This window comes from Monopterus albus, unplaced genomic scaffold (assembly GCF_001952655.1).
Source record: "Monopterus albus unplaced genomic scaffold, M_albus_1.0 scaffold198.1, whole genome shotgun sequence".
Classification (NCBI taxonomy): Eukaryota; Metazoa; Chordata; class Actinopteri; order Synbranchiformes; family Synbranchidae; genus Monopterus; species Monopterus albus.
In genome coordinates this window covers 277,476-301,276 of record NW_018128078.1, presented here as the reverse complement: position 1 = coordinate 301,276, position 23,801 = coordinate 277,476, and the positions used below count along the sequence as shown (strand labels likewise).

Here is a 23,801-nt window from a genome sequence, read left to right as displayed (position 1 = left end):
GACATGAGACAGCTGGAGCAGTTTGCTCATGAGGAGTGGGCCAAAATACCTGTCAACAGGTGCAGAAGTCTCATTGGGAGTTACAGAAATCGCTTGATTGCAGTGATTGTCTCAAAAAGTTGTGCAACAAAATATTAAGTTAAAGGTACCTTCATTTTTGTCCAGGGCAGTTTCATTAGTTTGTTTTTTTAAATGCTTCTGTTGAACCACAATTCAAAAGCAATGACTGATTTTCATTAGTTAATTTTCAGTAAATTTGTATTTATTATTATTACTTTTGTCAGTTTCATGTTATTTGACTGACCATTGTGAATTTCTCTTTCTTTAACGGAAGGGTGCCAACAGTTTTGTCCACATCTGTATACAGTACTTTATTTTTACTCCTAAGGCACATTCCTTTGCTTGATTGCACATTACTTCTTTACTTCTGTTCTCAGGCTTATATTGGTTACTTGCCCACTGCTGCCTTACATAAGGCCATGTACATAAACATTGAGAGCTGTTATACCAGAGTCAAATTCCTCATGTGTCCAACACACCTGGCCAATAAAGCTGATTCTGATTCTGATTTTTATCCTCAGACTGTAATTATGCCACTTTAAGGTTTGATATTTCTTCAGCCCAGAAAATAGCCATCAAGTTTTTGAATATGCGATCAGTCGATCCAAGCACTGCCAATTTAGAAATTTACTCAGACACTATCTGAGATATGATGACCTGCTAGCTCTACTCAGCTGTAGTCGCTGAGCCAGGGAGCCATTAGAGAGGGTCTAAAGAGCCACAGGTTGCTGAGCTCTGACCTTTTAGAATATGCAGGTCTGATTTAGAACAAATGAAGATTTAAGACTATGTGCTCATGCGCTTGTTTCTTTAGCTGAAGAAGAGGTAGTACAGCATAGTCTAGTAGTGATTGGTTGTATGTTGCATTCATTAAGATTTCTCTGTTCAGAGCCTTCTGCACCACTCTGGATGCTGCTAACCTGTGGCGGTGCTACAGTATTTCCACTGTAAATATTGTGCTGCTGTTTTTAAACGAATCAAAGCAGACTGACAACTGCTCTTTTTTTTTTTAAATATTAGCATTCATTAATCGAGTGAACAGAGAGACCACACCAACTCTTCAGTTCATCATTAGTTTGTCTCTGCTTCAGTTTTTACTTAATACATCCGTTTGGAATGATTCCAGAAAACTGATCAGAAACACATTCGGATGGTCACAGCAGTAGCATAAAGGAAGTAAAAATGCAGAATTGAAACATCAAGTCTGTTGGATAAAGGTTGATATTAGGCCTATCAGTATTAATCAAACTAATCAGATTTATTCAAATGTAGACAAACATGTTCTAGCAGGAAACCAGAGTAGCCCAAATAAGAAGAACCTGCTCGGAAGCATTTAGGCAGCTAAAGATAAAGTGTGTCACTGGTTCAAAGATAACCTGCAACTGTGTATTATTGTTATTATTATTATTATTCAAAAACAGACTTCAATGTGTCATCACCGGGTATGTATGTTTATGAATCAGAGCAGAGGACGCCCTACAAGAAGAATAACACTGCTTTATTAAAATTTAATTTGGCTACATTTATTCAAGCATGGTCATTTCAAAGAGAAATTAGAAACTCAATAATAATACTTTTCAGGAATTCCTTCATCATCATCATCATCAGTCCTTCATCACCTCTTCAGTGGGATGAATAAAGTGGATTTTTTTTCTCTCAAAAATACAGTGTTTTCACAATAGTTATCGTATCAAAAGTTCCCCAAATTTAGAATTTCCAGTAGTTTCAAAGGAAATAAAACAAGAAGAAAAACTGAAATGTTCCAAATACCACAGATGCTCTCATATTGTTGCTCCAATAGTCAATGACAGAATCATTATTACTAAAATATAGCTATTTGTGAGGAACTCTAATACTGTACACTACAGTATGAAATAAATAAAATTAGGAAATATAAAATGAGTCACATAAATAAAATGGTAAATTCTCAAATAAAAACAAAAAAAAAATGTGTTGGAAAGTTCAACAACAAAACATTCATAATACTGATAAAAATACTGTCATGGAAGAAGAAATACAGAAAATTGCACAAACATATGTAAACTAACAAACTGCTCTCTATCTTTGCTAATACTGACAAATCAAAATGATGAAATATTCATTTTTAATACTGAAGCCAAGCAGAGGACAGGTGGCGTACACTACAGGGATGGCACTTTGCAGAAACACACAGGTGAGAAGGTTTGCATATAAGGCGGTCTCTGGAAAAAACACACAGAAAAGGCTCTGTCCATTTTTATTAGATCTTTTGGAGCTCTTTTATATCGCACTCCTTCCTCTTCTTTTTAAGACTCACATTGACATTTTGTTTTGAAAATCACACAGGTATAAATGTTCCTCCACATAAAATAAAATAAAAAACAAATCTGAAGGCCCAAAACTGTGTGGTTAGTTGGCAAAAATAATGAAACAGAATAAAAATAAAAAAATGTCACAGTAAATAAAAAGAGGCAGAAATACAACAATAACACTGACAGGACATGTTCGAGGCTTTATTGCCTCTTTTTTCATTCTTTTTTTTTTTTTTGTAGTGATTCAAGGAGTCGAGTGCAATTTCCTGATGTGGGGTTTCGAACACACAAGACACAGGAAGTTAAGAACATTGTAGCACCACACAGCTTTTAGGCCTTTATAATACTGTACATTAAAAACAGCTTCACTTCATATAATGATAATCACTATTACTTCTTCTTTTATTTTTAATGTTTTTTGTTTGTTTGCATAATGTGGATTTTTAATTGAACCCACCTAGCTTCATCATGTCAGTGGACACTGAATCTCTGGTTAGACAACGTCCATCTGGAATTTATTTGGGACAAGGAGGCAAAAAGGCAAAGACCCCCCTCCCCGTGTTTTATTTTACTAACGTGTCACTTTGAATAAACAGCTGAATTTTATCTGAAACCTTTTGTGATCTCTGAATTATCAGGTTCTGTCTGTGATCTGAGATATTTTGATGGACATACTTGGCTGCTGCAGCTAATTCTGCAGTCGGTGCCACTGTACTTATTGCATTTAGCTTGAATGATGGAAAACCGTGTGGAAAACATGACAGAAATCTGAAGTTTGTGATAGTTTCATGTGCTCATGTGAAGAAGGTCACACAGCCTCCTCATTGCTTCACACACCTGATGTTCTCATTATACAAAAAGAATACTGTACTCAGAAGCCCAGGCCTGAATGTAGTGGTTCACAGTACATCCTGGGGTTACCAAGGTGACTGCATATATCAGCCTGACATCGTGTGTGTGTCGGCAAACAGGCTACAGGTAAATATTATTTCTACCATAAACCAAACTAAACTCAGAGATATATCAACCGAATGATGGTTTGACCATTAACACCACTGAACATTTTAAATAAGAACCACTGTGTCAGCAAAGAAGGGATTGCTTCACTGATCCAGGGTTAGTTTTCCATAATACATTACTGACATGGCTACGGTATGATGGTGGTTCTAAACCAGCTCTTTTAATAAAACTATATCATACAAAAAATCATCTATTTTGAGGTTGTTAGGCATATTGGTGTTTGATGTTATGGTCCATTTTCAGTTAACAAATACGATAAATGTTGCACAGACATGGTAATATGGTACCAGTAAGCTCTTTACTATGGTACACCTGGCAGCCCTGCTGTGCAAATTGAAAATGCAAGTACAGCTACATGTATGGCAACCCAACCCGACTGGTGCTTTACATGTACAACGTCAGAGCATGACGCTGGAGATAAGAGCTTTCAAATTTTTCAAATTTTGACACTTAAATGTCAAGATAACTTATTTCTGAACAAAATGTCAGGTAGAACCTGATAAATCTAAGGTCACGATTTAGTTTTACTATAGTTCTGCTTTCAGTTGTGATGCAGAGTTAAATGAAAATGGAAGTGACGCTCTCAGTCGCCACCAGCTGAATGTGAATGTGGTTGGTTAAAACTCACCAGTTTTTCGTTTTTACAATAAATCCAACAGGGAGTGCTGAAACAACATGTAAATTGGGGCTATGTAAATGAACACCCCCTCATGCCCCGATCCTTTCTGTACAGCCCCAAAACAGGAGAAAATAAATTGAGGGTCAGTCCTCCTGGTCCGACTTGCCGTCTGTCTTCCCTTCTCGTGAACTCTTGTCTATGTGCGTGTCTTTGCCCTTCTCATTACTTGTCAAGTCCATGTGGCTCCCACCTTCGTCCTCCTCCTCTTCCTCCTCTCCATCCATGAACCTTGCTTCCTGTCTGTCTGTCACCTCCTCGTAAGTCTTGCTGTCCACTTCCCTGTCCTCCCCTTCTCGCTCGCTGCTGTCCCTCAGGATCGTACTGGCGCCCTCCTGCTGGTCCTCAGGGTCTGAGTACCTGAGTGGCCCCAGGCCCTGCAGGTAGGCCCTCCTCATCAGCAGCTCATTGGGCTCCAGACCTTCCACTACACCTCCTCCCTTGTCCTGTGCCTCCCTCTCGGCCGCCTCGCGCTCCTCTGCCTCTCTCTTGCAGTAGGAGTAGCGGTGGTTCATGTGCTGTGAGTAGGAGCCCGAGTGTGAGAAGCGTTTGCCGCACTTGTCACACTGGTAGGGCTTCTCCCCGGAGTGCAGTCGCGAGTGCTCGATGAGATGGTGTTTGTGTTTGAAGGCCTTCTTACAAATCTGACACTGGTGAGGACGCTTCCCTGCAGAGACACAGGAGAGAGGGGGAATCAGCATGGACACAAATCCTCCAGAGCACAGCTTCAGCTGAGACACAACATGCAACATCAGGAGGACCAGAACCAGAAAGAGACTGAACAGCCTTCATTTTCTGGCTGTAGAGCAACACAGCCTTCACACAAAATTTCCTCATTCTGACTAAGCTCAAACCTTTCTTCCAAAACGAATCCTCAAAAAAAGCATGCACTGAGCATTTCAGTCATTTTCAATCTCCCAGGTTCAGCTTAACCTTTGGACTTCTGTTGAGACAAGGAACTGGAGAAATGGTGATGTGACCAAACTACGTATCAATCCATTAATCGATGAAATGAATTTATATTATTGTATTTCTAATTGTCTGCCAGTAGGAAAAGGACTTTCCCTAAAGAAAGAACATCAAGTCACTGTCTCATAGTTCCATGTCTTTTAGTCTTATATCTCATTCCGTCTTACTGATCATGTTAATTTTGTGTTCACAGGTTGTTGTGTTTCTGTTATTTTGTCCCTCCCTGTTATATCACTGAGGCTAAATAGCAGAAGCAGCTCTCACAGTGCAGCTGACCAGCAGCCTCCACAGTGATCACACCGGTGAGCTAGCACCTCCGTCACAGTCTGAACACAAACTGAACATCATCACCTTCAAGGAGGGTTTACTGCAGGACTTTGGATTATGTATGCAACACACCGAGCTGTGGGTGGGCCATCAGTCAATGTCTGGCCATCAGTGAGCATCGCTCTAGTTTTTGAGGTGTGTCCTGCACCAGTGGCGCTAGTCGGACCCTGTCAGTGGCTTTTCAGCCAATTCAACGTGTTGATTCACCAGCGGGCCCCTTGGTGAGAGAGACTACTCTGATTAGATATTCATCTTAGTGAATCAGTGCATGAGAAGAGAACGGGTCAGGAAAGTCCCTTCAGTCTGTCGCTGTAGTCTTAATGATTTCACCTGTTTAGTGCAGTTTCTCCTTATTTTTTGCCTCCATGCCCTCCTTTCTTCATTCACAACCAAAAGTCCAAGAGCAGAGAACGGCAGCGCCATTTGCATCACCCTGGTTCTCGATTAGAAGGAGCTAAAACCGCCTGCGGTGAGCGAGGCACGCTTTGTTTACAGTTTGCATTTGTGCAGTCTGGCTCTTCTTCTTTCCCTTTCTGAATGATGCATACAGACAGGGTTATTTCTGTCAGGCAGGTGCAGAACGTACATCGGCTGCTGACTGTCATCTGTGTGGTGTGTTCAAGTGCCACTTTTGCAGCCAAAAGAAGGTGACGTGAGGCAATGCAACAGTCGACCTTCATCACAGCTAGTTCTTTGATGCCAGCAGGGCGTGTCCCACCAATGAGTCTACATATATGTGTCTTGTATAAACTGTATATCCAGTGAGTACAGTGACCCACATGCTGCAGAACCATCTGGTTCTTTCATAAAACTGAGGTTAAATCTGGCCTTTCATTGTTTAAGAGAAGAGATAACTCTGTCTGCTGATTGGCTCTTATGTTGTTGACATGGCTTGTGCTCATTTCACAGTCAAAATGCAGAAACAGTAGATACTCAATCATGATGAGTATGAATCCATTTGTATCTCATCTTTAAAGCTGATTTTAACTTTTTTTAAACTGGGGTCTCCACACAGAGACAACATCACCTCTAAAGAGCCTGCTACTGTATGTGTCTATCTGTTGGTGAAGGAGATGCCATAGACGCTGCAAGGAAACATGAACCTGCAACAGTTTGCAGCCAGATATTTATTTAAACCTGATTTGAATCTGAGTAGGATCAGGAGTTTCAACACTGCCCTCACCTAAACCTGCTTCTAACCTGGACCTTGGTTCTAAGCCTGAACTCTCAAACAGCTCTTTGGTCATGTGAGGATCAGGCCTGTCCTCACAACAAGAGTACTAAACTACAATGTCCACACAACCAGTGAAAGATGTGTACAATGACACAATCGCACACAGTAATGCACACACTGCTGGATTTACTATGACACTTCTACCATTTGACTGAACAGGATGCCACAGCTTGCTGCCAACCGGCAGGCTGAACTTCGTCCAAACATACAGCCCACGCACACATGCACCAAAAACACAGCTTCACCATGACCATGCCTACAGAAACACGCACATGCATAAAAACGACACACATACATGCTCACCTCCTCACACACACATGCAGTCAGATCGTAGCCGCAAATAGACCTGGATCATTCACCACAGCTGGCATAGTTCACTGTAACACACACACGGGGTGGTAAAAATATAACTGAGATGGTGGATTCCTGCTCTGAGTGCTGGGGGGCGACCATGAACCAGGGATGATGCAACAAAGTGAAAGAGGTGAAGGTAGAACAGATCGCGGCTTTAAAAAAGGATGGTATTCAGGTAAGTTAGTTATTTACACCAAGCTTCCAATTGAATTTTAGCTTTATTGCTCACTTTGGGTTGATTTGTGGCCAATGTATTTGTTTTCTAGACAGTATATAGAAAACTCAGGAGGAAGTCAGTCAAGGGAAAAATGTCAAAATACTGCAGAGTGATCCAGCTACAGAACAGCGATTCCCCCCCTCCCAGAAAGGTTCTACCTATAAAAACCTGCACAGTGACCCCAACCACAAATTACTGAGGTGAGTTTGTCATGTCTGCCAAACCTCACTGAAAAATACACAAACTAGTTTTCTGAGCTCTGTCTGAGCAGATACTTGCCTAAACGATGTATCACATCAGAGGAAATAGGCCTGGCAGCAGCCTCCAATTAATGGATATCAGGAGGAAGAATGTCAACATGGTGCTAAATGAGTCGACTGCAGATCAGACAGCAGCCCTGCAAGTCTAGAAGAAACGTAATCTATACCATGTTGCCCTACAAATGACAAAATTGATGTTTTTCATTCTGATAACAAGCAAATATTTCATTGTGCCTGAATAAGTGTGGAGTCAGTGTGCAGATATTACTCATCTTCATTTCTTTCCACTGACATGTGATGTGTGTGTAATTATGCTTCTTCTATTTAAGAACATCTCCTTTACACCATTTCTCTCAAATTCTTCCTTTGTTAAATAAAATGCTACACATGTGGGATCATCAGTTTGTGGCTTCTACCAACAAAAAAAACAGGTTTTAGTTGAAATCTCTTAAACAGTGCCCAGGTTTTATATTTTGATGCACCAGACTTTTCTGTCTTAGATAAATCAGCACTGAAAAGAAACAAGCAAAGAAAGACAGAAATCAGGGAGGGAAATGTCAAAATGCTCCAAGGAGCTGAACATCGATGATGTTTGATGTAGACGTGGCTTTTCTAACACTGTAACCTATTTTAAAGGAGGGAAGTCTTACAAGATCATAGGTTTGTGTTTTGTATCAAATTTCAGGTTGATTATATGTTCTGATCTATAAAAACATTTCGTTTCTGGGACTCCAATGAAAGGAAGATGCTGCAAAAAACTTTAAATCTAGTCAGTGTTTGACCTAAAATGGTATCTACCTCTTTTCTCATCTTGATCTGTTTGGTAACTTGGAGAGCTCCAGCAGAATTTAAAGTAAAATGTCTGTGTTCCTGCACATGACTACTAAAATAAAAATTTAGCCACTGGGGCAGACATGATGCAACTGAGTGAAAGAGTTGAACGTAGAACAGGTCACAGTTTTTTTTTAAAGAATGGTACTCAGGTTTTCAACCAAACTTTGAGCACTTATCACTGGGTTGATTTGATTTTTTTTAAATTTCAGCCTGATTTTATCAATTGAGCGATTTTGCTTTTGAAAATTTGTTTATTATTCTTTGTGCCTTAGCTTTTTTAAATTTTGTTTTATATTCTGTTGCTTTATTCTTTTTGTGTTTGTGCACTCTGTAAAGCCCTTTGGGTGCCTTTTGGTATGAAATGTGCTAGTAAGAAGCATAAATCTATGCACTGTTAAGGCTGGTATCCATACTGAGCTCTCAGTTTGATTTCGATTTGATTCGTGATCATTTAAATTTAAATACCAGTGTCGCATAAACAGCTTCTTAGAATCTTGAGAACTTAATTTTTTCTATATTCAATAAATGAACAATACTACTGTTTCCTTGAGTATAAAATTATATAAAGCTATGGTTAGTGATTATTGGCTAAACTGTAAACACATTTCTTAGTTCTCTGTTGTGGTCCAAGGATTTATTTTGCTTGGCAAATGCAAAACTACTAAAAGGTGGCACACTTATTATTTTTAGGTACATGTGCAAAACAGTTGAGCAGGAAAAAAAAACCCTGCACCTCTAACGCCATCGCTCTGCCTGACATAAAAAATAAATGCTGTCCCATACAACTACATACAGCAGCAGATGCTTCAGTCCAGACCTCCACTTTAATGATCAGTCTGAGTACATGCAGGACAGAAACTGATTCATTTGCACTGTTTGTGTTGACATCAGCCTGATGCCTGCAAACAGCTGCTAGCTAGCGTTAGCTCCCGACAGGAACAGAGTGAATAAAGTAGGATCCACACAGCATTCTTTCCACCACCACAGCCTTACATCTCAAAGCCAGAGATAAGAACTCTTCAACACAGCAAACTGAAAGCTTGGATCAGCTTTGGTCTGTCTTCAGTCTGCCCATCTTTTGTATAGGATCTCTAGGTCTGCTACATGATAGCCACAGTCAGCTAACATCCTGAGTCATGACAGACAGTGTTGCGTGGTTGTGGCATGTCCTAACTCAAAGTGGCTAATCTAGCCAGCTATCATCTACTCTATAAGTCAGCCTGTTTGTGCATTTAAAAAACTGTTTCCCATCAAGAAGGCATTTTACACATGGCGCAGCTTGAACTGAACTGCTAACAAAATAATCTCTGAACACACATTAACATTTAGTGCAGCTGTATATGTATATGTATATGTATATGTATATGTAATCCAAATATCAATATTTGGATTTCAAGAATCAATAACAGGTGGTTTGCAAATATGTGACTATTATGACGTGCGAAACTCAGACGGAGGGCAGGAAGTCCATCCATCCATCGACAATCTATACCATTTATCCCTGAATAGGGTCGTGGGGGAGCTGGAGCCAACCCCAGCTGACACTGGGCGAGAGGAGGAGGCTGGTTTGTACTAAGGCTTTATTTTGTGACAAAGAAAAATGCTGTTTCTTTGACCTACACGTGGTTAAAGCTCATATTTTAACTTGTGATTTTGAAAGTTCACCCAAACTCAGTCTCATGTTCTTTTGGTATTGGAGATGATTTATCTGTGCATGATGACTTTGTCTAGCTGTTGATAAAATACCTAACAGGCATCAGGAAGTGTGTAATCAGCTCTATGTCCATTAGGTGGACACCAGGGAGTCTGTTATAATACTGTATAAACTTTCATCTTTTTGTAAATCACATGCTGTTGTCTACCAAATGTTTACCACTCTAAATGATGTGTTCATATTCATGTAACCCTATTAAAGCTTCAGGGCGACAGATGTTTCACCTGTGAGATGTTAACTGGTGTGTTTATTTCACAAACTGTTCATTTCCAGTGCAAAAACCGGGGAAATGAACAGTCTCTCTGCTGGAATGAATATTTCCTTTTCATGTTCTCATACAGTCAGAATGCACACACATAAAAAACAGCAAACATTGCACATCTCCTCCACCATCTCTTAATACACAAACGTCACAGTGTGAATGTGATGTCAGAGGAAATGCTGCTTATATTTGCTGAATGTTTATGTAATCCTCTCCATATTAAATGATCCCTACCCCCTGCTGAAAACAAAGGAACAAGTTAACGACCATGGTTTGCAGAGAACAAAGAAAAGTTAGCAGAAGTGATAAAGAAAAATGTGGGGCAGCTATGTGACTAAATAAAAACAAAAAGGAGAGAATGGAAATACATAAGATATGAAGGGGAGGGAACAAAAGCATCGGGGGTGGGGAAAAGAAGAAGTGTCCAAATGTTATATATACCTGTGTGCTCATATTTGTGTCTTAGGAGGGAACTGGTCTTCTGGAATGTTTTGTCGCACAAGTCACACGCGTACATACCACTTTCAGTCTTCTTAATCTTCTTCCTGGAGAGCAGCGAATCGCTGTCTGTCAGGTCATCCAGGCCTGACAGATAGTCTGCCGTCCCGTCCAGCAGCTCCCCCTGAGACACAGACACGCTTCAGTTCAGTACATCTGATAATCCCGCACCTGTCACCTTCACACTCAGAGACATGTTCAGGTCCAAACCCCCCACCGCCTCCATGATCCCAAGTCTGGACAGAGCTTAAAGGCCCAACTGGGGTAAGTCCCTTTCATCCAGGGAACACTTAAAAAAGGGGGAACATATGGGGCGAGGGGGTTCTGAATGAAATGTAAGGACTGCGTTTAAAAATAAAGACAGATGCCAGGTGAACAAAAGTAGAGGACTCTTTCTGATACTGGACTGTGCCCATTCTTCAAAGAACCAAAAAACCGAGATTGCCTTTACCAGAAAATCCCTAGAGCTGATGTGGAAACTACAACAACCTGGCCACTCTCACATGGACCTTTAGTTGCCAACCTGGATCTGTAGCCTTGGACCATATCACACTGTTTCCCTCAGCAGGAGGAGGTGCCTAGTTGTTCAAATGTCCAGTCTTCTGAGCACCTAACTGACTTAAAGTTTCAGGGTGAAATTTGACTCTTGATCCTGAAAAGACTAGTTGACGGTGGCACCAACTATAAACTGCACTGGCCCTCTCATCTCTCTGCTGCTAGTCAATATGATAAGCAGGAGATGGTGAAAATAAATAAAACATCAGTTAACTACATTTTTAACATCCCCAGTCTGTGACAACTGTGAAACTGAGAAAGACCACACAATATGATTAAAAGCAGCACAACAGTTACAAAGGGATTGTTTTCTCTATTTATGTTTTGCTGACAGCTGACCTCTTGTTGTGTGAGTGATCGTCCTCTCTCTCTCTGGTTTACTGAATAAAATCACATGTGCCTATTGGGTTTGCTGCAAACCTACACATCAGCAGCACGGTGCACTATGTTAATCCCAGCTACTGAACCCTGACTGCTTCTATCTTCATAGTTCGTCCAGTAAGTGCACCATCAAGTGTTGAGAGGAGGAAGAAGGTCAGGGCGAGTGGTTGGACTTCTTTGTTATACCAAAACTGGCATATTTTAACCATACAGAGGAACATTCCTCAACATCTGTAAGAGATAAACTAGTGGTGTCCAACCATGAGGCATGGAGGGCCAGCAGGTTTTTATTCCAAACAAAGGTGGTCAGTGGCAATTAAAACTCTATGTCATCTGGTATTAAGAAGTGAAAGGTTAGGACATTTATCCACTTTGGAAGATCCTGACAAATGAGGACCTGTAAAATGTTCAGTCCTGACATCATCTAGATTATTTACTAGTTTTACCTGGAAACCTGATTTGCGTTGATACTTTCTCCTCTGCTGTATTTCAGCAAATGTGGCTGCCCCAGTGGCATAGGTGTAGGCCATGTGGGGCAGGAGGCTCATGGGGTCAAGACCTGGGTATGGCCTGAGACCTGGGATAGTGGCCTGAGCAGGAGACATGAAAGTGGGTGGAGGAAATGCTCCATGTGGTGGCAGGGATGTGTAGACAGGAGCTCCAGCAAAGGGATTAATCCCAAAGATAGGACTGGTGCTTTTCTCCAGTTGGTGGAGGGCATTCCCTCCACTCTCAGAGCCCAGGACCTCCTTCTTGATGTTGACCAGGTCTAAGGGGCCCTGCTCTCGTCCTTGCACCTCTCCGTTGTGCTCAATGATGAAACCATTGGGTCTGGGTCGCTTCTCTCCTACAGAGACGAACTTCTGCACCATGTGTTTGGGCAGTGACAGATCCAGTGGTATATCCCCATGGGCATCCTCAGAGGCTAGGCTGTTTGGAGTGTAAGAGCTACTCTGAGAGTTTTTGGAGGAAGTAGAGGAAAGGTTGAGGGGTGATGGAGTGTTGCTCCTCAAGTGGTCCAAGGGGTCTAGTGGTTTGTCCCCTGTTGTCTGTCTATTGGCTGTAAACTGGTTGGCCTTTGTGAGCCTGTGGGAGGCATCACCGTTTGTGAAGCCTCCATGTAAATCTATGGCAGAAAGTGACATTGGTGATCGGTTCAAGCTGCGGTTAACCTCTGGTCTGCCGTGATCAGTGGGAGGCGACTTCTTCCTCAGACTGCCTCCATGGTGGTTTTGACTCTTCCACTGGGCAAACCGCTCCTTGACAAACTCCTGGGGAAGACCTATAGCTGCTGAAATCTTGAGCAGTTCCTCTGAGCTGAGCTCAGTGTTCATGGCGAAATAGGTCTTGAGCATTGACATATGGTCCTTGAAAGGGTTGATAGGGCTGGTGGACTGTTCAGTACCGGGCTGCTCAGAGGGCATCACGCCCCTTTGGCCAGCAAGACTGGTCTCAGATGGCTGCAGGACTGCTTTGATCTCCTCATTCATTTTGCACATGTAGCGCTCATGTTGGTGCAGTGGGATGGGACCAGAGAAAGTCTCCTTGCAGTACTGGCAGGAGAAAGGCTGGAACTGGTTTTGGCCATCGTGGGATTGTTCCTGGCCACTGAGCTCCACTGAGTGGTTTGATTTTTCCTTCTTGATGTCCACTTGCCTCTTGGAGTCATCAATCAGACTTTTGGCCTCATTGACCTTCTCCAGCGTGAAGTCAATGATGCTCTTTGTGGGGCTGCTGTAGCCCACCACTTGAAAGCCAGCCTGGGCCAGCTTCTGCTCCTCCATCTGGGCATCCAGCTCCTTCATGTAGGCTCTGAGTTTGGAGATCTCCTCTGGATTCCCGTCCATCTTCTGCCTGCACACCGTATTGTCCACGATTTGAAGCACTTTCTGCACCTCACTCAAGTTATTCCCAAGAGGCCCTGTGTAGCTCAGCAGGGGGAGGTCTAGTCCCATGCCTCCTAGATGTTGAAGGGGGCTCTGGGAGGAGCTGTGAACACCCAGGGGGCTTCCACCACGGCTATTCAGGTAAACTCCCGGTCCACCAAACCCGTGCTGAGAGGCCACAAGCAGTCGGTACTCGTTGAAGTCCATTGGCTCAGTTTTGACATCAAACTGACCATGCTGATCTGGGGCACCAAGTAGTCGCCCATTTTCCAGTTTTTGACGAAGCTGGGTGAGGGCGGGACTTCCAGGTGATGAGGTTGTGGAGTTGGGGGAGGAGCCAGGTTTACTGTTGTTTCCATTGCGTACCCTTCCATTGATGGCAATCAGGCTGATGCATTTCTTGCTGCTGATGTGGGAGCTGTATGAGCCAGAGTGAGAGAACCGCTTCTTACAGTTGGAGCACTCGTATGGCTTCTCACCTGCAACATAGCATCAAAGGATTTTTGTTTCTATTCATTTTTAACCAGAATGCCAAGTTTTCACATTTTGGGATGCTGTAATTGATTGGCCAGGTAAACATGGTTTTGGACAGCTTGTAATTACCTCTTCTACCCTTTTGTACCATTTCAGCACTTTTCCTTAGAAGGCTAGATTCTAATAAATCAGTCCTCCTCTACAGGCCACTAATAGGTTCAACACACAAATGACATATTAGTTCATCACTAATCTAAAAACACACTAAAAACACTGCTGACTTGTTTCTGACATAAAAACTATATTCATCCAGAACGTGTCTGCTGTCTGCCGGCCTGGTGACAACTCTTTGTCCAGCAGCTGTCCTGCTGTCAGAAAGACAGCTGCTCTGATGACAAAGACGCGTGGCTCACGTCTCACATTCAGCGTGGACTCCCAGTGAAACTTGAGACTGTGATGTTTGTTCAGAGGTAGTTTACAGTTTTTAGTTTTATTCTACAGTTATTTTGCTTTGTGCATATAGATTATATATTACTTTGTACCCGTCCTAAGGCCTATTCTGTCTTGTGGTTTATGAAGAAGGACATTTCGTTTGCCTGTATGTTAAGTGGAAATGAGTAAACAATAAATCTGATCCTGGCCTATGTTCTAAAAGCCTTGCAGGGAATCTTTTAAGCCCTGCTAGCAGCATGGATATAACACATCAGTCCTCCATGTTGGTCCAGACCAAAACATCTCAACTGTTGGATGAATTGTGATGAAACACGGTTCAGACATTCATGCTCCCCTCAGGATGAACTGTAATAACTTTGATGATCTTCATCTAGTGCCATCGTCAAGTCAGCATTTTTACTTTACTACCAAATGCCTTTTTGAAATTTGCCAACACATTCAGTATTTTACAGCATTACAGTGAGTTAAGGAAGAGTGACTTGACATAAATGTGTAAATATGAATCATTCATTGTTCAGAGTATTTGTGTTCAGCTTTGATCCACAGATATGGAGCAGCTCAACTCAGTTCAGAAAGCCTGAGTAATCCACCAGAGACCTGAAATGCAAGATAAGGATCAGTAGTTGGCCTGAGTGTTGGGGTAAAGACGGCTCACCGCTGTGAATACGAAGATGCTCCTTCAGGTGGTGCTTGTATTTGAAGGCTTTTCCACACTCACAACATTTGAACTTGCGGTTTCCAGCCCCGTCATTCATCGGTGGCGGCTACAGAGAGAAGAAACCAGTTTTCATGTGATAGAGGAAGAGTAGGAGTTGGCAAGCACAGTGGGATTACAACAGAACCTGTCGGGGGATTTTAATAGTATTTAGCAAAGTAGATCTGATAGTGACAGATTCTCGTCCTTCTTTAAATCTGAAACACGTTTTGTGAAACAACGTGGGCTGACTTTGTTCAGAGGTAACAGTTTCTTGTGGAGGTGCATTCCCGTCTTTTGAAATGCAAATACAGAGATAAACACAAACTCGGTTGGGGGAGACACGGTTCCCTTGGTAAAAGCAACAAAATGTTGCTGCTGACAGAGAGTGGGAGCTGAAATCATTTTGTTTCAGATGTTGAGGTGCTGAGAAGGATGAGGAGTCATGTCTGTTCGTTTAACAGGACAAAAAATCAAGAATATCTTGTCCTCTCTTGTTCAGATTGAAGAAATAACACCAAAAAGAAGAATGGAAATGAATGTGCAGGAAGAAGACAAGCATGATTACCTATATCATCTCAACCAGTAGCCAGAATATGAAAGACATGTATGTCTGAACAAAAGCAGCTTTACTCTACTGAGTCATGTTCTGCTGAGTCAGAGTGAATCTGAGAATTGATTAGAAAATACAAAATGATGTATTTAGTGCCAATATATGTGTTTTGATCTAAACAGAGCTGTATCTGAGTAAACATGTGTTTCTGAGTCCAGTTCAGCTTCTGTAACTGTTACATATTCCTCACATCTTGAAATGAGGGGAGACATCTTTAGTTAGATTACATACAGTAGATCCATAACACATAAGCGAATAAACAACAACAGTAATATAAAACAGTAAAACCAGATTTCAGACAGAGGCCCTTCTATAGGACAGTGCCACAGAGGAAACCCCCCACCCTCGACACTTACAGATGTACCTTTGGCATCTAAATTTAATCAAATTACAACCAACTGACACACAGTGAAACTGTCTCCTAGGGCTCCTGGAAATCTGGGGCCCAAAAGCCTGACTGTAAAATGAGAGGAGGGAGTAAAAAATATAAATTTGTGGCTGGCTGCAATAGGGACACATCTGGCCTACAGTTGTGCCATTTCTGAATGACTGGATGATATGTGATATTCAGTGTCTTCTCTTACTTAATGATTGATTTACATTGTTTCTGTCTAACGTTTGAATTCTATTTCTCAAAACAAAAGAGCATAAAATCCTCACTGTATTTTATCAGTAATTCCTATGTTTAATTAATATAAATATTGTGGGAAAAATGATTATATAAACAATTGTGAGCTGAAATCTGAAGTTTCTTTCCTGGAGTGGAGTGGAGTGGGGTGGTGTTAAAGGGGCTTTTAGGGCACGCAGATTCAATGTGCCGGATGGGCTGAAAAGCCACTGACAGGGTCCGACTGGTGCCAACGGTGAACACCAGGAGGACGGTCAGCAGTGAGTAAAGGTTCAACAGGATTTGCTCATTTCTGCTACTTATGGTAGGTTTTAAAGTGTAACAACATGAAAAAATATATTTACATTTTGACACAGTGAAACTGATGAGATGAGCATTAAACATTAAAACTGCCGTAGTAAAATCGTTGTTAAATATTTTGTTGAGAAATGCTGACCAGGCTCATGTGTGGTGACAGCACAAGTTTTAGTTTTGATTGATTAGATACCTGTACTGTTTATTTATGTTTACTAAAGTCCTGGATACGTGGATCTCCTCAGGTACAAGAAGCAATTAAACAACTGATCACAAAATGCTGAAAGTGTCAATCTGCTATTAATGTGTTGGTAGAGCAACTGTAGTGACTGACGCCCTGGTTTTACACAGTCTGCAAACCACTGGCTTGAGCCACAAGGAAAACTCCAAATGTGTATATAGTGTTTATGGATACTGCGGGTCCTCCCACGCCTCCCCTAATTTGATTGCACCACTCTATTGTCCGTTGCCTAAAACACACTTAGAGCCTCTGTGCTGGAGACAAATTCCTTGTATGCTCAACATACTTGGCAATTAGAGCTGATTCTGAAAACAACTTATTTTTCCAGTTGCACCAATAAATTAGTTTCCCCTGACATAATAAATATTTCTGCTCTGCAATGATTCCACTTTGCCTCCCCTAGGAGTATCTCTCTAACAGTTTAACTCAGAGGAAGTGCACAAATAAACAAGCACTTAAAGTCATTTGAGGATTATGATTCTTTAAACCAGGAAAAACCATTCGCCCCTGGGTAGGGCCCTGGGGGGGGGGGTCTGGCTGGTCAAGGAGGGGGTTAGGCACACAAAAAGGCAGTTTGTGTGAGGACAGGAGCTGAACTCGGAAATCTCCTTCCAATCACATTGTAATTGGAAAACTGAATGATTCACTGTATAGTTAAAGATTGATCAGGACATAAGGGGCAGCAAACAGGCATGTGCATGAAACATTTAGCACCAGCTTATTACTAGATTACTGTTTAACACCCTGACTGACATCTGCATGCTGTAGAAAGGTCTGGAAACAAACATGTTTCTGTATTAGTGGAATTTCTAAAGAAACCTGTTCCTGTTTCAGCTCCAGCAACAACTGATTGTGATGATAACCCAGGGAATTCATTGGACTGCAGGTGGCAAACTAGGGGGTAACATGCAGCTGCTAATGAGCTTTTATTACAGAACAATAAAGGTTTAAAAGCTCAAAATACAACTGATTATCACTGAAGAATCAGGATGTTTAAGATGTTTGGGCTGGGTCACATTTTAAAAGTTAATTTAGTATGTGCATCACTGGAAACTATTTCTTTAAATTAATGTTGTTTATGTTTGTACTGATGTAACATTTCAGACTAGTTTTTAAACACATTAACAAATAATCCCTATATGGATACCCTAGGCTTTTTATTTTTATTTTTGACCAAAATACAAAAAATAAAATAAAATAAAATAAAAATCTGACCTTTTAAAGTTTAAAAAGCAAATGGGAGTTTGACATTTATGTTCAGCAATTTCTGCAATAAGCTAATATCAGCTAATATTTTGACCTGGCCAGTTTATTGCCTAGCTACATTACATTTTTATTGCCACTTGAATTTTCTACCAATCAATTGTGTATAAAAATTAGGAATCTAATGGACCCTTATTTTGATTATCAATTAATCTGATGATCATTTTCTTGATTAATCCTGTAGTCATTTGATGTAAAATGGCGTAATTTCTTGATGTTGTGTTTTTTAAAATCTGTTCAACACTTCAACACTTCAAAACCTGAGAAATACATCCTTTCCTTTCATATTAAACAGAAAAGCAGCATAACTAATAAAACCTGGTATTTTCACTTGAAAAATGACTTGAACAATTAATGTTACACATCTAAATGAACAAAACTGACACAGGGCGTTCCTCAAGGCTCCATCCTCGGGCCTCTTCTGTTCAACACCTACTCACTCACAGACAATGGAGAATAACAAAACATCTTAGCAAACAATTTACATAACAATATCACCAACTGACTCTTAGTATCATACACTTATTTTCATTATATTTAAGTTAATTTCAAAAAGGCACTCACTGGGTAATAATAGACAAGCTGCTTAAGTCATTTTTATGCAAAAAGTTCACTGGTTCCAGCTATTAATATTTGCTGGATATATTTGCTAGTCTGTGCTGGAAACCTGAATACCTTGGATTGTGCACTTCTAGCAGAAAAACAAGGAATGTGAATAATTCAGAAATATTTTCTGACAGTACAAGGAATAAAAATTAATCTTGAAATCATCTAATTAAATAATATGCAAACAATTATTTGTTGCCCTACTTATTTTCTCTTGTGCTATTTAAATCCTTTTTAGGTGTGTCTTTTTTAATGCACTGTATCTCACATTTATATATTTTTATGTGTTACATATATTATTTAAAAATTAAGTTGTTAAAACTAAAACTAGTATTTGTCCCAACTTTCCACCAAAATCTGTGGACAAATTTTGGGTCAGGGTGCCTAACCTGATGCACAAGCAAGAGAATATTTTCATGTCTTGAACTAAACTAAAGGGAAAATCAGGAGGTTATGGTGAGAAGCAACATTTCTGATGACACCTGATTGCTTCCTCTGCTGGTATGCAACAAGACCAGAAACGAACACTGGGAGAAATGAAAACCTAAAGTGGATGCCCATGCAGCGGTGTTTTACCTGGTCTCTGGCAGGTTTGTGCATAGTCATGTGGTGCTCCAGCTGTGTGCGGTGGCTGAAGGTGTCAGCACAGAGCGGACAGGTGAAGCTCTCCTCGTTCTTCTCGTGACGATATTTGATGTGTTCTTTCAGAGACGTCAGGCGTTTGTAGCCACGGTCACAGAACGGGCACGTGATCAGCTGGGCAAAGTCATCTGGAGTGCCAGGCGGCAGGTCTGCAGCCCCAGACAAAGGTCAAAGGTCAGATAACGGGGACAGTATTAATCCACTTTACACTCCTTTTTATTACCATTCGTTTTCAGTGTATTTGATCACATGACATTTACATCTTCTTGCTTCATTTAGAATCAGACTCAGACTCATCTTTAATGGCCCAGTATGTTTTAACATACAAGGAATTTGACTCTGGTGCCGAGGCTCTTAGTGCATTTGAAAGGCAACAGGAAGAGAAAATAATAATGAGAATAAAAATATGTATATATACTGTATAGATATTACATGGATTTTAAATCTTAAAAAACGCTCATGACAACACCTGTAGTCCAGAGCTTTTACAGTTTTCTTGAACATGACCTTCAAGAATTCTTTTTTTTAAGCAGAGTTGATTAGGTTGTTTGTTTTTAAGGTGTTTTGTCTTTGTTTTTTATTTGGAGTGCAGTAATTGGTGGTATCCTCTCACCGTGCTCACTCTCGTCCTGACCGATGGCTTCGGGCATGCCCAGTCGTGTCACCTCCTCTGGGGCTTCTGGGTAAATGATGGCAGTGTCACTACGCTGCAGGTACTCTGCGATGGTTGCAGGGTTACCGTCGCCCTCCTCCAGTTTAGGCTTCAGAAGGTACTCGTCCAGCTCAGAGACGCCATCCAGTCGAGTCACTGAACACAGGAAACCGATCAGGGATGAGTTCAGGGTTGCAAGCAGTTTTATTAATTAAAATAAGAGAAAGACTGGTCAGATGAGGTGATAAGCCTCCAAAACATAATTATAGAAATGTATACTGTGGAGTGGTAGAGATATTATAGAAACAGTGAACCAGAGTTCAACAAAAGTCCTCATGTTCTCATTACTAGCTGCATTATTTCCAGGAAACCTCCTAAAAACTGATTAGGTAGTCACCGACACTTAAAGGAAAGAGGGCATACTGTGGAAAGTAAGATTTATGAGATGCTAATACCGCTCTCAGAACTGAGGGGGGGTTGTGGTCAAGAAGGTGCAGGAGTTTAAGTATTTGTCCAGTGCGACAGAGAGTGTGGAAAAGAGGTGAAGAGGCGAGGGTTGGTTGGAGTGGGTGGAGAAAGGTGTCAGGAGTGTTGTGTGACAGAAGATTGGCAGCGAGAATCAAAGGAAAGGTGTACAAGACAGTAGTGAGACCAGGTATGCTGTATGGGTTAGAGACTGCAGCAGTGAGGAAAAGACAAGAGGCAGAGATGGGGGTAGCAGAAATGAGGATGTTGAGGTTCTGTCTAGGAGGGACCAGGATGGACAGGATTAGGAATGAGCACATCAGAGGGACAGCTGAGGTTGGCTGTTTGGGGACAAGGTCAGAGAGGCCAGATTGAGATGGTTTAGACATGTGCAGAGGAGGGATAGTGGTTATATTGGTAGAAGGATTTTGGAGATGGAGCTGCAAGGCAAGAGGTCAAGAGGAAGGCCAAAGAGGAGATATATGGATGTGCTAAAAGAGGACATGAATTTAATTGGGGTGAGAGTAGAGGATGCCGAGGATAGAGCCCTGACAGGAACAGCCGAAAGTAGAAGAAGAAGAAGAATACCACTCTCAGAACCATGAAACATAAGAAATCTGATGTCATAATTACGAGATAGCACAATTTTTACATAAGTCTAAATTACTCTAAATAAATATCTAAGTCAATGCAATATGTTAAAGCTACAACACTGCACATCAGAATTATTAGATACAAGTCTCTAAGGACACCTCGTGATTTTCACTTTTATTTTGTCTTTATAAAAATAAGCTTATGCACATAAATGATAGGCACCAGCCAATTAGACACACCTGACAGTCGGTGATGCTGAGGGAGGCCCACATGCTCACCTGGACACGTGGTTACCATATACAGTAAATGTATGATTATGGTTATTACCTGTACCATTGGCCACAGCATGCAGAGATGCCTCAGGACCGAGAGGTTCATACTCAGCCTTCCTGTCATCTGTTAAATAAAATGACAGCAAACAGAGAGATTTTTATTCACATCCTCCCCAGCTGTGTGGCAGAGGATAACGGAGGTGGAGCGCTGCAGGCGGGTCAGCTGGATCCCTCCGTGACACAGCCACAGTCTGAGGTTATTTTCCACATAATGAGTGACCCTACAACTGTGGCCTTTTGTGTTGGATCCTCCTGGGCCTCCTCGTGACTCCTCAACAGGAGTCACAAGTATCATAAGCTTCAGTCAGGCCTTCAAAGGAGGGACACTGCCTCCTCCCCCACATCAGTGGAGAGAGGAGGCACACTGCCTCCCCCACCACCCATAACCCAGGAACAAACAAGGCAGAATAAATTCATGTGAACTGTGTCTACCTAGCGAGACCTCCAGCTCAGACACACTCCGAAGCTCTGTCACAGGAACCACAATGTGTTACAGCTTCACCAAAATGGAAAAGCAGGTCACATCTGCTGAATAAAAGGATGTTTAATGAATCTGTACAGAAAGCCTGCAGGCAGAAGTATTAAAGTATTAATCAGTAATAATCAGAGGTCTACCAAACAATTATGGTCATTTTTATTTATTCTGAAACATGTCAAGTACTCATTCATGACAAGACATTAGAAAGCAGACTACATGAGTGCAGTCAGTTTACACATGTCCAGCACAGGTTAATGAAAGGCTTCCTCTGGACTCTATGGGGAAAGGCCCAGCCAGGCCGGTGCAATATCTGGCTTCCTCTGACAGAGACACATTTCTGCTCCGAGGCTGAACTCGTGCCTCTCCACTTTCTGTCTTCACCCGCTCCTCCCCCTCCTCCTGTTATTGTTGTTGTTGTTGTTGTCGCTGCAGACGAGAATAAAATGGAGGCTCTTTGTGTTTTCATTCCTCCGTTTTCTCTCCTTGAGAGACAAAATGGAGGTGACGGCAAAATAATGAGCTTTTCACTTCTGCTTGTGGTTCAGATGTTTCTCAGAGTTAACCGCTGCTGCTGCAGCTTCTTTTTCTGTCTAAAAGCAGCTTCACCTACTTTGTTCCCTCTCTTTCTTTCTTTTGCTTTTCTTCTCTTTATTTATTTCTCTATATTAATATGTGAATATTATTTGCCTTTTCATGGTATTCGTTCCTTTGCGTTTCTTTATTCTTTCCTTTCCAGCCCATGTTTTTCCCCATCGTTCCTCCCGTTTTCCTTCTTTCTTTCCTCTTTCTTTGCTTGTGTCCCTTCTTCCAGACTTCCTTGATCCCTTTCCTTTGTAACCTTTTCTTTCCTCCTCTTCCTTTTCTTTCTGTAGACTCTTCTTTGACAGTTGCTCTTCCACTTGCTGCCCCCTTCCTTTCCAAATTTCTTTCATTTCTACTTTTTTCCATTCTTACACTTTTCTTCCCTTTACTCCCTTTCACACTTTTCTTCTTTCAAACTTCCTTTCCTCCCTTTTCCATTGTTCTTTATTCCATTTCCACCTTTTTTTCCCTCTCTTACTTCCACTCACTGCCCCTCTTTCATCTCTGTGAGGAGGAACTAATGATCTGTTTTCAGTCTGAACTCTGATTCACTTTCAGATGGAGTAGTAGCAGCTTCTCTCTGTGTCGGATCAGTGAGTTTCTTCACCCGGAGGTGTTGTTTGTACTCGAGAATACCGCTCGAGACGCCATCTGCCCCTCGGCGGAGACAAACAATCGGTCTCCTCAAGCACACCGAGTCGCCCTGAAGGAAAGACTTAACTCATTTTATTTATCATATTTAGTCTCAGGAGCAATCCAGATGTGGGGTTTGGGCCCAGACGGCGGGACTTTGTCCACACTTGGGGTCACTCCACTTATAGGTCACTTCATAGTAACCTGAGTCAATCTCAACCAGGTTAAACTGTCCTTTACAAACTGGAGGCTGAAAGAGGCCGTAGAAGAGACACTATGGATTATGGGAAAAGTAGGATCCAGTGTTTCTGGAGTTTGGAGCTGATCTGTTGAGGCTTTCCTTGTAGAGTACACACTGCCACATAGACCTGATCCTGTTTATCATTCATCTCTGTGTTTTAGAAACACGGTGAGAGGAGCGACCTGACTGGGGATGGATTCAAATGACCTGCTTCTCTACCATTCTTGGTAGAGAGAGACAGAAAACTTTAAGTAAACCATTTGTAAATCATCTCTGCTTCATCTGAGACCCAGAGGCGGAAAACCGGACTCTTGTCTTTTACACCCAGGTGGGTTTAGAATAAACATCAGTTGGAAATCTAACTTCTAATGGGGCATT

At 41.6% G+C, this 23,801-nt stretch overlaps 1 protein-coding gene across 3 annotated transcripts in view; it reads right to left on the bottom strand.

Moving 5' to 3' along the window:
* Positions 1-2,573: 2,573 nt before the first annotated feature.
* Positions 2,574-23,801, bottom strand: part of zeb2a (zinc finger E-box binding homeobox 2a) — a 71,003-nt gene continuing 49,775 nt past the window's right edge. For 2 of the 3 annotated variants that reach the window (XM_020617966.1, XM_020617965.1), the window contains 7 exons: positions 21,485-21,553; positions 20,060-20,254; positions 19,381-19,595; positions 15,121-15,229; positions 12,099-14,017; positions 10,660-10,840; positions 2,574-4,714 (listed from right to left, as the gene is read on the bottom strand). In XM_020617966.1, coding sequence (XP_020473622.1) covers positions 4,134-4,714; positions 10,660-10,840; positions 12,099-14,017; positions 15,121-15,229; positions 19,381-19,595; positions 20,060-20,254; positions 21,485-21,553 — 3,269 coding nt within the window. In that variant the 3' untranslated portion in view covers positions 2,574-4,133. The remainder of the gene's footprint in view (positions 4,715-10,659; positions 10,841-12,098; positions 14,018-15,120; positions 15,230-19,380; positions 19,596-20,059; positions 20,255-21,484; positions 21,554-23,801) is intronic. The other variant, XM_020617967.1, reaches the window with a different exon arrangement.